A 15,244-nucleotide genomic window follows, 5' to 3' on the forward strand; every position below is an offset into this window, starting at 1 on the left:
TGTAGAAGGATCATCTTTATTCTCATTTGCACAAGGAAAGACTAGAAGCAATGGGATTAAACTGAATGGGAGGAGACACAGACTACATATTATAAAAAAACTTTTTGACAATTAGAGTGATCAATGAGTGGAACAGGCTACCACGAGAGGTGGTGAGTTCTCCTTCCATGGAAGTCTTCAAACAGAGACTGGACAGGCATCTGTCAGGGATGATTTAGTGAATCCTGCTTTGAGCAGGGGGTTGGACCAGATGACCCAGGAAGTTCCTTCCAACTCTACCATTTTATGATTCTATGATTCATTGTCACCTAGTCGTGGCTGATCTCAGGGAGACCAGGTGACAATGATGAGAGATGCCTTCAGCACCCAGTACCTGGGTACAGCGCAAACTGTACCACTTTTTCCCAGGTGCCGATACGTGTAACACTGATGACACAAGTGTGCGGCTCATGCTGCTGTTAAAAAAAAAATGGACTTGTCAGCGTGTTTTGCCCATGGATACACGGTCCATGGAAACACAATGACATATGCAGAGACCCATTCATTTGAAGGGTCTACCTGTGTATGTGTCTCCGGTACGTGTATAAAAGTGTATCACCACACTTACCAGAAGGAGGTCTTAGTATTGAAAGAAAAATATTTGTTTTTCTACTTTTGTACGCTAAAAAAAATCCACTTTTTTATATTCTGAGAGTTATAGCTTTTTCATTTTTGGTCGGTCTAACAGAACATTATAAGGGCTTGTTTTTTTGTGGGAAGAGTTGACTTTATATTGGTACCAATTTGAAATACTTTGGGTCCCATTCATTAATGTGTTCACTCTAAAATCTGTTCTTACAGCAATTCGGATTAAAATTTAACTTTTAATATCATATCCATAAAAGTATCACAAAATAATCTTCACCACAAAGTGCAAGATGCTTAAGACATACAACAATAAAACATTAATGGACACACAGCGGAGTGCATATAATTAATGGGGTACTATACACACTTGCCCCTTATATGCAGGAGCCTAACCGTCATATCCGACTGCATACAGCAAGTGGGGTATTTTTTATGTATACCACTCATATATAGGAAGCCGACCATCAAATCCGCTCATAAACACCAAGCGGTTAGTAATGTTCCTAAATAAATGGCCCGGTTTTGTGGGCACTTATAATCAGGGGCTGACTGGCCCAGGTGGCAAAGAGGCAAATGCCCCCCCCGGGCTGCTCCCCCAGGAGCTGTTCAGGGCCGGCTGCCTGGTGGTGGCTACAGCCACACAGCAAATTGTGCGCAGCCATGTCTGCTGTACTGTGAGGCGGCTGGCAGCAGACACAGCCGCATCACAGTTAGCGCACACATCTGCGCTGGGGCCAGGAGCTATGCTTGGCTGTCACCTTGATGGCTGCGCAGCTACTGCTCCCTTCATGTTCTCTATACTTCCAGGTTAGGTGTTGGGCATGCGCGATGGCGTCCTCACGCACATGCCGACATGACCCGGATGCTAGAAGCAGACAGGCACTGCAGGGGAGCGACTGGTGAGGTAAGTATAAAGAACTTTTTTGTTTTCTTTATAAAATAAATTTAATGGTGGGTAACTGCAAGTTATTAAGTGGGGGGTGTAAGGAGGCTGCACATGATGGAATTTGGGGGTTAAAGGAGACTGCACGTGGAGTGAGGGGGTAAGTGGGGCTGCATATGATGAAGGTTGAGTGGGGCTGTACATGATGGAGTGGGGCTGCACATGATGGAATGGGGCTGCACATGATAGTTTAGTGGATAAAGGAGACTGCACATGATGAAGTGGGGAGAGTGGGGCTGTACATGATGGAATGGGGCAGCACATGATGATGTGGGGGTAAGGGGGATTGCTCATGATGAAGGGGGAGTGGGGCTGCACATGAAGTGGGGGGTAAGGGGGACTGCACATGATGAAGTGGGGGGTAATGGGGACTGCACATGATGAATTGGGGGTTAAAGGGGACTGCACATGATGAAGTGGGGGGTAAGGTGATCTGCACATGAAGTGGCGGGTAATGGGGACTGCACATGATAAAGTGGAGTGTAAGATGGACTGCACATGAAGTGAGGGGTAAGGGTGACTGCACATGATGAAGTGGGGGTAAGGGGACTGCACATGATGAAGTGGGAGAAGGGGACTGCAGGACTGCACATGATGAAGTGTGTCTGATGCGGGACTGCTCATGATGAAATGGAAGGGGGATAGGGGGCTGCAAATGATGAAGGGGCACTGCAGATGAAGTGAGGGGGTGATAGGGGACTGCAATGAATGAAGTAAGGGGACTTCAAATTAAAGTGGGGGGACTTACAAAATGATAAATTCAGTGTGAGGGACAAGGGACAGCAATTTAATTGAAGGTGGGGGTGAGGAGAGCAAATGATCAATTGAAGAGGGGGTGGGGAGAGCAAATGATCTAGGGGAAGAACAAATAATGAATTTTAAGGGTGGGGGAGTAAATGATGTATTGAATGTGGGGTAGAGCAGTTGATAATGAATAGAGGGTGAGAGAGAAAGACATGACAATGAATTGGGGGGGAGGGGCATGTAACTATAATGAATCCGGGATAGGGTTAGAGTGGTAGGTACATAGTGGGGGGCGTTGAGGATGAAGTGACTGGTAATGAATTGGGGGAAAGAGTACAGGTGCTAATTAATTTATATATTAAATGGGGAAAGTGGCTATTTATAGTTAGTGGGTGCACAGTGGTGGATTATAATTTATATTTGGAATGGTCGGTTAATAATAATAATTATGATAATTTTATTTCTATAGTGCCAACACTTTACATTTTAGAGGGGACTTGTACAGACAATGGATCAACAGATACCAAAAGGAATGAGGGCCCTGCTCGCAAGCTTACAATCTATGAGGTTGCATAATAACCAATTATATATTGTTTGTAGGTGCACCTCTGTATTCAGATGTCTAGTGTACACCATGTTCCAAATTATTATGCAAATTGGATTTAAGTGTCATAAAGATTTAATTGTTTTGTTTTTCAAATAAACTCGTGGATGGTATTGTGTCTCAGGGCTCAATGGATCACTGAAATCAATCTTAAACACGTGATCATTAGTTTTCCAGGTGTTTCTAATTAAAGAAAAACTACTTAAAAATGATGTTCCACATTATAAAGCAGACCACAGGTTTCAAGCAATATGGGAAATAAAAAGGATCTCTCTGCTGCTGAAAAGCATTAAATAGTGCAATGCCTCGGTCAAAAGCATGAAAACATTAGATATTTCATGAAAACTTAAGAGTGATCATCATACTGTGAAGAGATTTGTGACTGAAACAGAGCACAGACAGAGTTTATGCAGATAAAGACATAATGAGGAAGGTTTCTGCCAGACAAATTCATTGGATAAAGAGAGCAGCTGCCAAAATACCATTACAAATCAGCAAACAGTTATTTGAAGCTGCTGGTGCCTCTGGAATCCCTCGAACCTCAAGGTGTAGGATCCTTCAAAGGCTTGCTGTGGTGCATAAACCTACTATTCGGCCACCCCTAAACAGTGTTCACAAGCAGAAACGGTTGCAGTGGGCCCAGACACACATGAAGACTGATTTCCAAACAGTCTTGTTTACTGATGAGTGTCAAGCAACCCTGGGTGGTCCAGATGGATGGAGTAGTGGATGGTTGGTGGATGGCCACCATGTCCCAACAAGGCTGCAACGTCAGCAAGGAGATGGAGGAGTAATGTTTTGGGCTCGAATCATGGGGAAACAGCTGGAAGGGCCCTTTAAGGTACCTGAAGGTGTGAAAATGACCTCAGCAAAGTATTTAGAGTTTCTGACTGACAACTTTCTTCCATGGTATAAAAATCAGAATTGTGCCTTCAGGAGCAAAATCATCTTCATGCATGACAATGCACCATCTCATGCTGCAAAGAATATCTCTGAGTCATTGGCTGCTATGGGCATAAAAGGAGATAAACTCATGGTATTGCCACCATCTTCCCCTGACCTCAACCCTATACAGAACCTTTGGAGTATCATCAAGCAAAAGATCTATGAGGGTGGGAGGCAGTTCACATCAAAACAGCAGCTCTGGGAGGCGATTCTGACTTCATGCAAAGAAATACAAGCAGAAACTCTCCAAATACTCACAAGTTCAATGGAGGCGAGAATTGTGAAGGTGATAAAGAAGGGTTCCTATGGTAACATGTAACTTGGCCTGTTAGGATGTTTTGGAGTTAAATAGCTTTTTTGTTCAGTGAATGTGACCTAATGCTGCAAATTCCACAAATGAGCATTTTCAGTTCTTTAAAACTGATCAAATGTTTAGAAATTCTACTGTGCCTAATAATTTGGAACAGTGTATTTTGAGTTTTTATTCATTTTGGAGATTATACTGTTATCATTGGGAGGTTTCTCCAATAAAATTCGATGTATACTCTAACGGGTGATGACTTTTATTAGACTGACTGCACCGACCATTTAGGAAAATCCGAGAAAAATATAATTTGCATAATAATTTGGAACATGGTGTAGAAAAAAGGGAAAAAGTGGAGAATGTGGTCTGGAAGTCATGCTCTAGGTAACTGTTATTTTATGCAGAGACGAGTCCTGGCTGGAAAAAGTGATGGCAGTCTGTGCTGGATGAAAATGAAAAGCAAAGATGAAGGACTTCAGCTAGAGACATCACTAGTGAGTCAGTGTATTACCTGTACACTGACACTATACACTGTATACTATATACAAAGCTCCTGTGTATAATGTCACTGGCAGTGGTGATCACTGTATTACCTGTACACGGACACCTTATACAGATCTCCTGTGTATAATGTCACCAGTGATCACTGTATCTTTACACTGACCGTAAATACAGAGTTCCTGTATACAATGGCACTTAGTGTTGTGCTTTTTTTAAAATTAATGATCAGTATTGTAGTATACTAGTAGTAAAAGTTGTACACTCCCTGACAGAAGTAATGTCGCTTATCCATGTTATGTAAATAAAAGCTTATAACCTGATGTTAAAGGGAACCTGTCACCTGAACTTGGCGGGACCGGTTTTCGGTCATATGGGCGGGGTTTTTGGGTGTTTGATTCACCCTTTCCTTACCCGCTGGCTGCATGCTGGCTGCAATATTGGATTGAAGTTCATTCTCTGTCCTCCGTAGTTAGTACACGTGCCCAAATGCGGGCAAAGCCGAAAAGCATTAGTGCGCATGCGCCGGGGCACTATGTCCCGGAACCCAGCGAAATACTTCTGGGACATAGTGCGCCATATTGTGGCCAGCATGCAGCCAGCGGGTAAGGAAAGGGTGAATCAGACACCCGAAAACCCCGCCCATATGACCGAAAACCGGTCCTGCCAAATTCAGGTGACAGGTTCCCTTTAAATTTATCCATTGGTTGAATAAATTATTCTTTTGAAAGTTGAAACCTTCCAAAATGTGGTTTAGGTTAAGAAAATAAATTCACATCAATGTAGAAATATTGATCAGTTAATGGACATAGAATGGTCAGATTTTAGCAAGACAAAAGTTTTGTCGCCTGGTCATATAATGCACCCAATCCTAGTTTACATCCTTACCTGTGCTCAGTAAATGATCGGTTATTTAGTGTGTGTGTATAAAAAGAAACCCAGCACCCCAGACCTTCACTTGAACTGCAACTTGAGCTCTTGACAACATGCCAAAAATCCACCCTGCGACCAAATACTGGGTTATCAAGAGGCTGAAAACCAGATCCACTACAGAGGTGGCGGGCACCATTAATGTGTCTCAGCGTCAAGTACAAAGAATTAAAAAAAAGATTTGAAGAGACTGGAGATGTGTTTGACTAGTCTAGGTCCGGCAGACCCCGCAAGACAGCTGCTCAGGAGGAATATTTGTTGGTTAGAAAATCCAAAGCAAGCCCCTCTTCCACAGCAGCAGAGCTCCAACAGGTCTGGTCACCTCAAGTCCCTGTGTCAACTAGTAAAAGTTAAATTCACCGCACGTGACATGCCGATCGGTAGCAAGGCGCGGGAGCGCCGCTTGTCATAACAGACACTGCAGGTCCACACTACTGGACAGGATCTTCCATAGGCAGACATTTAGATTACAATAGAGCTTATATTGCACCGCTGGGACTTTCCGCCTTCTCTGTATATCACTATCTTAGCTGGAACAAGCGATTAAGTGACAAAGGCTCTGGTTGAGCCGAAACGTTGTATATAAAAAAAAAAAAAATCACAGATGCTGTAATATTCTGTTACGCTGCCTGTTTATGTATAATAAATTTATACCAGACTTTGCATAAGAAACCTAGAGAGAGTGCAGTGAATTTAACTTTTGCTGTTATTCTGGGCCATTGGTCCGTTACACCAGCACCTCGCCATATTAAGGCTGAGTGCACACCTAAACCTTTACCTGTGTCAACTAGAACAGTTTGTAGGATTCTGTCTCAAAATGGCCTCCATGGTCGAATCAGTGCCCAGAAGCCAGCACTAAACAAAAGGCAAATAAAAAAACGTGTGGCGTTTGCAAACTCCCACAGCCTGCTAAATAGATGGACGCTGGAAAAGTGGCAGAAGGTGGATTTCTCTTCAGTAGAATTACACCACAGCTGCCACAAACACTGCAGGAGACTTACTGGAGCCAGTATGGATCCAAAATACACCCAGAAGACAGTTAAATTTGGTGGTTGAAAGATCATGGTCTGGGGTTACATTCAGTATGGGGGTGTGCGAAACATTTGCAAGGTGGAAGGCAATATCAATAGCCTAAAATATCAAGTAGTATTAGCTACCGCTTATATTCCAAATCATAAAAGAGGTCAAATTCTGCAGCAAGATGGTGCTCCATCTCATACATCCATCTCTACAACAAAGTTCCTCCAGGCAAAAAAGATCAAGGTGCTCAAGGACTGGCCAGCCCAGTCACCAGACATGAACATCATTGAGCATGTTTGGGGAAGGATGAAAAGGAAGTTTGGAAGACAAAACCAAAGAATCTAGATGAGCACCACAACTTCATTCACCAATGTTATGCAACATATATTTGTATTTTAAGTTAATTATTTTTCTGTGGACAACAAAAATTTTGTCTTGCCAAAATCTGACCATTCTGTGTCCATTAACTGATCAATATTTCTGCTTTGATAACAATTTATTTTCTTAACCTAAATCACATTTTGGAGGGTCCAGCTTTCAAAAGAATAACTTATACAACCAATGGATGAATTTAACATCAGGTTATAAGCTTTTATTTACATAACATGGATAAGCGACATAACTTCTGTCAGGGAGTGTATGGTGGCATCATTGGTGTTTGTATAGAATGTAGTTTCATGTAGAGGTAATGGTGATATTATGTATTCTCTGTGTAGTGGTGATAGTACTAGGCACTGTGTAGCTGTATTGTTGTGTGTATGTTTGTAAGTAAGCTCCGTTATGGCACCATATCTAAGCAGTAAGCTTGGTTCTGGTACTCTATCAATGTAGTAATCTAGATTATGGTACTGTATGTATGTCGTAATCTCAGTTCTGCTCCAGTTTCTATGTAGCAGACTTGGTTCCATGTAGTAGACTTATTAAGCTCGGTTCTGCTCCCTTATCTCTGTAGTAAGCTCGGTTCTGCTCCCATATCTCTGTAGTAAGCTCGGTTCTGCTCCCATATCTCTGCAGTAAGCTCGGTTCTGCTCCCATATCTCTGTAGTAAGCTCGGTTCTGCTCCCTTATCTCTCTAGTAAGCTCGGTTCTGCTCCCTTATCTCTGTAGTATGCTAGGTTCTGCTCTGATATCTCTGTAGTAAGTTTGGTTCTGTGTTATGACCTGGTGGTTAAGGAGCAACATGGGATGAGCTCTGAGGAGATGGTAACTTTACTGACCGCAGTTCCTGAACCTAACACAACACTAGAAGTAGCCGTGGAATGTTCCTGTCACTCCCTAGACATCTCATCACAGCCGGAGAACTAGCTACCCCTAAAGATGGAAACAGGAAAGCTATCTTGCCTCAGAGAAAGCTCCCAAGGACAGACAGCCCCCCACAAATATGGACTGTGAGTGGAGAGGGAAATGACATACACAGAATGAAAACAGGATTTAGCAAAGGAGGCCACTTCTAACTAGATAGACAGAATAGGAAAGGATACTGTGCGGTCAGTATTAAAAGCTAGAAAAATCCATCACAGAGTTTACAAAAAAAATCTCCACACCTGACTAACGGTGTGGAGGGCAAATCTGCTTCCCCAGAGCTTCCAGCTTAACTGAATATAGAATACTGACAAGCTGGACTAGAGCAAACATAAAATGAGCTGAATGATTAAGTCAACAGCAAGAGGACAACAAATGAACATGCAAGGACTTATCTTTGCTGAACAGGACCGACTATCAAGGAAATCCAAGGAGAGATCTGAATCCAACCAAGAAACATTGACAGCTGGCACTGGCTGAAGATCAGAGCCAGGCTAAATAGCAGAGCAGGAGAGACGATCAGTGGAAGCAGCTGCTAAGCTAAATCCAAAGAGCAGCAGTTCCACTTAAAACCACCAGAGGGAGCCCAAGGGCAGAATTCACAAAAGTGCCATTTACAACCACCGGAGGGAGCCCGAGAACGGAATTCACAACAGTTCTGCTCCCATATCTCTGTAGTAAGGTCGATTCTGTTCCCATATCTCTGCAGTAAGCTCGGTTCTGCTCCCATTTCTCTGCACTAAGCTCGGTTCTGCTCCCATTTCTCTGCACTAAGCTCGGTTCTGCTCTCATATCTCTGTAGTAAGCTTGGTTCTGCTCCCATATCTTTGCAGTAAGCTCGGTTCTGCGTCCATATCTCTGTAGTAAGCTCGTTTCTGCTTCCTTATCTCTGTAGTAAGCTCGTTTCTGCTCCCATATCTCTGTAGTAAGCTCGGTTCTGTACCCCTATCTCTGTAGTAAGCTTGGTTCTGCTCCCATATCTCTGTAGTAAGCTCGTTTCTGCTGCCATATCTCTGTAGTAAGCCCCGTTCTGCTCCCATATCTCTGCAGTAAGCTTGGTTCTGCTCCCATATCCTTGCTGTTAGCTCGGTTCTGCTCCCATATCTCTGTAGTAAGCTCGGTTCTGCTCCCATATCTTTGCAGTAAGCTCGGTTCGGCTCCCATATCTCTATAATAAGCTCTGTTCTGCTCCCATATCTCTGTAGTAAGCTTTGTTCTGCTCAAATATCTCTGTAGTAAGCTCCGTTCTGTTCCCATATCTCTGGAGTAAGCTCGATTCTGCTCCCATATCTATGCAGCAAGCTCCGTTCAGTTCCCATATCTGTGTACCAGCCTGTTTTTAAAGCCTGTTATCTCTGCTACTTTAATGCAGTGGCCAGATATAAGCAGGGAAAAGGAGGGCCACCGCAACTCGAGGGCCACTGCCTTGTGATTGCCCCCCAGGCTGAAAATTGCCAGCCAGCCCCTGCTTATAATCAACATATGTTACCCCTAATAGCTCTGCTCTGCGTATTACAGCTATCTCAGCATCACTTATTCAGCGTCTAGGATAGGACCTGCTTCAATCTTTTTACGGTCCATTCCAAATTAGCATATAAGACACTTCCTTATGCACAGAAAACACATAACAAGGGTCATTGAGTGTTCATAACATAGTCTTCCCAAATGGTGCAGTCTAATAATGAAATTCAATTTCTCTATTGCCTTATAGCTGCTAGTACCAATCATAGGGGTTTACAGACTAACATTGTTTGAGCATATGTGGCAAATTAGAAGGATCTCACCCATCTAGAAGTTGCTACTAAATAGTACGCTCCATTCCAAGATGCAGTGGTGGACCCTGTCCCCCTCTGTTCCCAGAACAGATGATTGGTACTAGCAGCAGTGCATAAGGAAGGGTCTTATATGCTAATTTGGAATGGACCGTAAAAAGGTTGAAGCATTGAAGCAGGTCCTATCCTAGACGCTGAATAAGTGATCCTGAGATAGCTGTAATACGCGGAGCAGAGCTATTAGGGGTAACATATGTTGTATAATGGTGCCCACAAAACCGGGCCATTTATTTAGGAACGTTACTAACCGCTTGGTGTTTATGAGTGGATTTGATGGTCGGCTTCCTATATATGAGTGGTATACATAAAAAATACCCCACTTGCTGTATGCAGTCGGATATGATGGTTAGGCTCCTGCATATAAGGGGCAAGTGTGTATAGTACCCCATTAATTATATGCACTCCGCTGTTTGTCTATTAATGTTTTAGTGTTGCATGTCTTATGCACCTTGCACTTTGTGGTGAAGATTATTTTGTGATACTTTTATGGATATTGATATTAAAAGTTAAATTTTAATCCAAATTGCTGTAAGAATAATATTGGTTGGATTATACCACTGGCTGACAATCGTCTTCACTCTAAAATCTGTAGTAAAACACCTTAAGTCACAATTTTTTTGCGCAACTCGGAAGTTGAGCAAAATATTACAATATTACAATTTTTAGCGTCAGTCCGTCAGAAGCCTCAATATGGGTGGAGCATGGGTGGTATGAGGCAGGGTTAAACCCACCCCTCGAATTCTCAAATTGAAGAAAAGTTATGTCACTTTTATGGCGTAACATGCCACAAATGTACTCTAGTCCTGACTGGGTGCACATACTTTGCCATTTTGAAAAAAAAATCCTGAAAACAAAAAACGAATATGATTTTTAGGAAGACATGTCCCATTCCTACTCACCTAACCAGAGACCGGCGACTCCACACAGATATCCCCATGGTAAGGCTGAGAAGGATGACCAGTGCTCTACTTTGGTAAAATAAAGGATGATCGGTGTACAGGAGATGAAGATTAAATTGAAAAATCCTAAAGTAGAAAAAAAATGAGCTGCTTCACCGAAGTTAGCCGTTCCAAGAAACATCTTAAACAAAACCTGTAACAATAAGAATATCAATTGTTATGTAACCCAATTAGTCAGCCAAAGTCCGTATCTTTCACACATCAGTTTTGGATATGTGTGGTATCCACTATTTATACAGAAAAATCACAGAGCCATTATGAATGTGACTTTTCACAATTGTCCGCAAAAAACTCCAAAACAGATTGTTGCCAGTTAATGGCCCTGTAACAAAAAAAATATATTCCACATGGATGTCATCTGTGTGCTGTCTGTATTTTATGGTTTAAAGTGAATCTGTCAGCTGATGCTTGCAGTCCAGTCCCAGCATGTATCAGGCTCTGCCTGTATGATATTAGCCATGTATGTTTGACTCTGAAACACTGTGGCATGTCACCAAAAGCATACTTTAAAAGCTGCCATGGACAAAAACGCATAGAATCACTATATTCACAATGCTAAATGAGCTCTGTGTATACAGCTCAGGAATTGTTAATAGTGCTTCCTTCTGCAACCTCAGCAGTCAAGTGATCATTGAGTGTCGGGATCCACTTTTTTTCTATATATTGTCCCCAAATATTGCAAAAAGATAAAAATGTGAATAAAAAAAATACATAAAAATTAGAAAGAAAAAACCCTTTATAGCTTTTAAAGGCTCTTTCCGACGTCAATGTGTCCAGTACGTGTGGTGACAGTTTTCATATGTACTGGAGACATTTACACACGCAGACCCATTCAAGTGAATGGGTCTGTGCACGTGTCAGTGTGTTTCCATGGACTGTGCGTGTCCGTGGGCAAACTATGCTGACATGTCTGTTTTTTAACAGCAGCATGGGCCGCAAAACATTCCGCACACGTGCACACAGATGACACACAAATGACATCTGAAGACCGCTCTCATCTGTCATCTGCTCTCGCTGTTATCAGTTGAATATAACTCTCAACATTATTCCCTGCTAGTGCTGATTGCCGGCAGAGCAAGGGACAATGATGAGAGCTGTCTTCAGCACCCAATGCCAAGGAACAGCGCTAACAGTGCTGATGCTTCCCAGGCGCCGGTACACATGGGACCGATGCGGAACATGGACGGCACCTGGTTGCAACACGTATGCCACAAGTATTACACACACAGACACTGATATCTCCGGTACTGGGTTTTCCAGTATCAGGATGGGTAAAACCGACCTAAAACTGTGTGTACAAAAAAAAAACAATGTGTCTGATCATGAACAGGGGAAAATTGCCCTACCTTGAACTAGATCAAACTAGTAGTCCTAAGTAAATAAATGAAAGCACTTTGTTCAAGATACAACAGCAAAACCCCACATAAAAGGTAAATTAGAGAGAATAAGAAGCAATCCATCTGAATAAATTAAAATATCTTTTACTTGAATAGATTATTAAAAACACACAATAAAAAATCAGAAATGTAAAGGGACGCTGAGCAAAAAGGGAGGGAATGATTGATATACAGAGGAAAGGTGGTTAAAGTAATAGTAAAATGACTCCCCCTAGCTGGATGACAAATAGCCAGACTATATCCTATATATAGTAAGCCATAAACGTTAACAGAAATAAACACTCTGTTTGTAATGGCTCTATATAATGTATGAGTTTCACTTTTTGTACTGAAGAACTGAAATAAATTAACTTTTTAATATTCTAATTTAGTGAGAAGCACTTGTACGGTATATAGCAGTACAGCAGGAGGACATCAGAGCAGTCCTTACGAAATCTCCTAGTGTCCTAGACAATAAATGACGGAACCAAAGGTAAATGCTCAAAGTAACGAAGAACCCCCAGCCAGTAGGCTAAATGTCCAAAAAGGCATGAGGTTTACCTGTTATAATGTGAGACTGCCACCGGAGATGAGCTCAGCATGAGATAGAAACGCGAGAGGCAGAGAGTCTCTCTGTTGGTTTTTAAAATTGTTTTTTAAAATGTTCAAATAAAAAATAAGTTTTATTTAAACTGGATGGATGTGCTGGAAATTCCCCTTCTCCTTCCTCACTTCGGCTGAAATTACCAGCTATATTCAATTGCAACGGTTTATGATATGTGTCTCAGCGTGTCAAGCTCCAACTTTCCCTTCCCCCCCTCTTTCCCACAGACACGAGATATACAGTATACCCTGATATCCTCCTGCTTTACTGCTATATAGTTTATAGTTTACCTGCATGCTATCACTGCCATCATTGTTAAGCTCTTTTTGGTGCATTCATTTTCATGCACTGTATTATACATATAGTCTGGTTATTTGTCATGCAGCTAGGGGGAGTTATTGTACTATTATTTTAACCCCCTTTACTCTGTATATCAATCATTCCCTCAGCATCCCTTTACAGCATTTCTGCTTTTTATTGTGTGTTTTTTAATAATCTATTCAAATAAAAGATATTTTAATTTAATCGGTTGGATCAATTCTTGCTCTCTCACATTTACCTTATATGTGGTTTTTTTTGTAGTACCTGCGTTGAACTAGTTAAGCAATTTTGATGCTTAAAGAGAATTAAAGAGGTTGACCACTACTTTATTATTGATGGTCTATCCTTAGGATATGATAAAACACGAATAAAAACGTAGTGGCTAACCCATTCAAATGGTTTAAAAGGCAGAACAGAAGAAATTTGTAATGCAACCTGATTTCTTTTTCCCCACAATCCTTTACACTCAGTAATGGCCTTCCACATAAACATTCACTAGTTGTAAGAAAATTGTCATTTAGATGATTTGACACTTTCTTACCTTATAAAGTGCTGAAGCTGAGGCTGATCCCACTGCGAGAGCTACTCCAATAATTGAGTCGCCATGGAAACCATCTGCATACGCCATCATTACGATCCCTGTTATTGCCATTATTGTAGCAACTATCTGTGCCAAAAAAAAAAGAGGTAAACACATTTTTTTTTTACTTCTTCTCATGAGAAGAGTTTTCACATCATTGAGCAAACTGGAGTGCAAGACTCTGGAAAGTATTGCACATATATTTGCTAATTACCAGTGCTGGAAATATCAATGAACCATCTGTGGTAAGAAAAAAAAATGGCAACACTAAATGGCTACATATACCTACTCACTCATTTTGTAATGTTCCAATACATTTAAAAAGAAGAACGAAGCCACTTCGCAAATAAATGTATAAAAAAAAAACCTATTGTTTCATTTCCGCAGTCCTTACGAAAACCAAGATATCTCTGTTATACCATACAAAAAATGTGTGGCCTAATATTGCTATCATGCCATGCATGTAGCTCTTTCAAAGACAAGTCCAACAATAACTTTACATGTACCTACTGTTCTGACATTACTGAGAAATCAGTGGTTGAATTGATATGCAAATGAGGCTGAAAAGCTACTATAGATCTGAAGCCTCTGTCACTCCAACTCTATTCCTCACCCAGCGCTGCCTCTTCCTGCATGACGACTCTTTTGCTAGAAGTTACACAGCATAGAGGCTGTTGGTCAAGCAGCAGGAGGTTGCGCTGGGCGGGGAGTAGAGCTGGAGTGACAGAAGATTCAGATCTAGCATAGCACTTCAGCCTCGTTTGCATATCAATTCAAACACTGATTCATACGTAATGGACTGGTCATGTAAAGGTATTGCTGAACTGTCTTTGTCTTTAAAAGAGCTACATGCACATATCAATAGTTTGGGGGGAGAAATCCTACTGACAGATTCACTTTAAAATGCAAAATTTAGAATATTTAATACCTCACCCCAGGAACGCCTTTAAAGCAGCTATTTAAGAAGTAACTTTGTCCAATCGTTTTTGCAGTCCAGTTCAACAAACTTTCCAGGTAAAAATAGTTCTGTGAGCAAGTATATAATATTTCCAATTCATCAATCCCTTACTTTATGATAATGTACATTTGGTAGGTTTGCTAGAAGTATGGAATGGAAAGTACTGCAGGATCAGACTCAGGGGCTGGCTGGGCCAGGTGGTAGGGAGGCAAATGCCCCCCGGGATGCTACCCCAGCAGCTGTGCAGGGCTGGCCGCCTGATGGCAGCGCACAGCAAATTGCGTGCGGTCGTGTCTGCTGTGCTGTGATGCGGCCGGCAGCAGACATTGCCACGTGTATCAGTCTGCCTCATAAGCTGCAGACTGCGGCTTGTGAGACCTCAGCAAGCTCATGCAGGGGGTGCGATGACATCATTGTCTCGCACTGCTCTACAGGCCAGAAGAGAAGACGGAGGCTGTGGTGCCAGGAACCAGGATGAGGTGAGTATAAACTTCATTATTTGTTATATGAACGGGCTGTGGGGCCATCCTACTATATATATGGGGGCTGGGGCCAACATACTGTATATATGGGGGCTGGGGCCATCATACTTTATATATGGAGGAAGTGGGGCCACAATACTGTATATATGGGGGCTTGGACCACGATACTGTATATATGGAGGAACTGGGGCCATCATGCTGTATGTATGGGGGCT

General features: G+C 42.0%; 1 protein-coding gene and 1 long non-coding RNA gene across 7 annotated transcripts in view; one reads left to right on the forward strand and one right to left on the reverse strand.

Moving 5' to 3' along the window:
* Positions 1–15,244, forward strand: part of LOC143776034 (uncharacterized) — a 131,981-nt gene that overhangs the window by 77,734 nt on the left and 39,003 nt on the right. The gene's annotated exons all lie outside the window — the stretch shown is intronic.
* SLC35F4 (solute carrier family 35 member F4) overlaps positions 1–15,244 on the reverse strand; it is a 467,648-nt gene that overhangs the window by 29,305 nt on the left and 423,099 nt on the right. For all 6 annotated transcript variants that reach the window (XM_077264849.1, XM_077264823.1, XM_077264858.1 and 3 more), the window contains 2 exons: positions 13,551–13,676; positions 10,649–10,841 (listed from right to left, as the gene is read on the reverse strand). In XM_077264849.1, coding sequence (XP_077120964.1) covers positions 10,649–10,841; positions 13,551–13,676 — 319 coding nt within the window. The remainder of the gene's footprint in view (positions 1–10,648; positions 10,842–13,550; positions 13,677–15,244) is intronic.

Source organism: Ranitomeya variabilis, chromosome 1 (genome assembly GCF_051348905.1).
Source record: "Ranitomeya variabilis isolate aRanVar5 chromosome 1, aRanVar5.hap1, whole genome shotgun sequence".
Lineage (NCBI taxonomy): Eukaryota > Metazoa > Chordata > Amphibia > Anura > Dendrobatidae > Ranitomeya > Ranitomeya variabilis.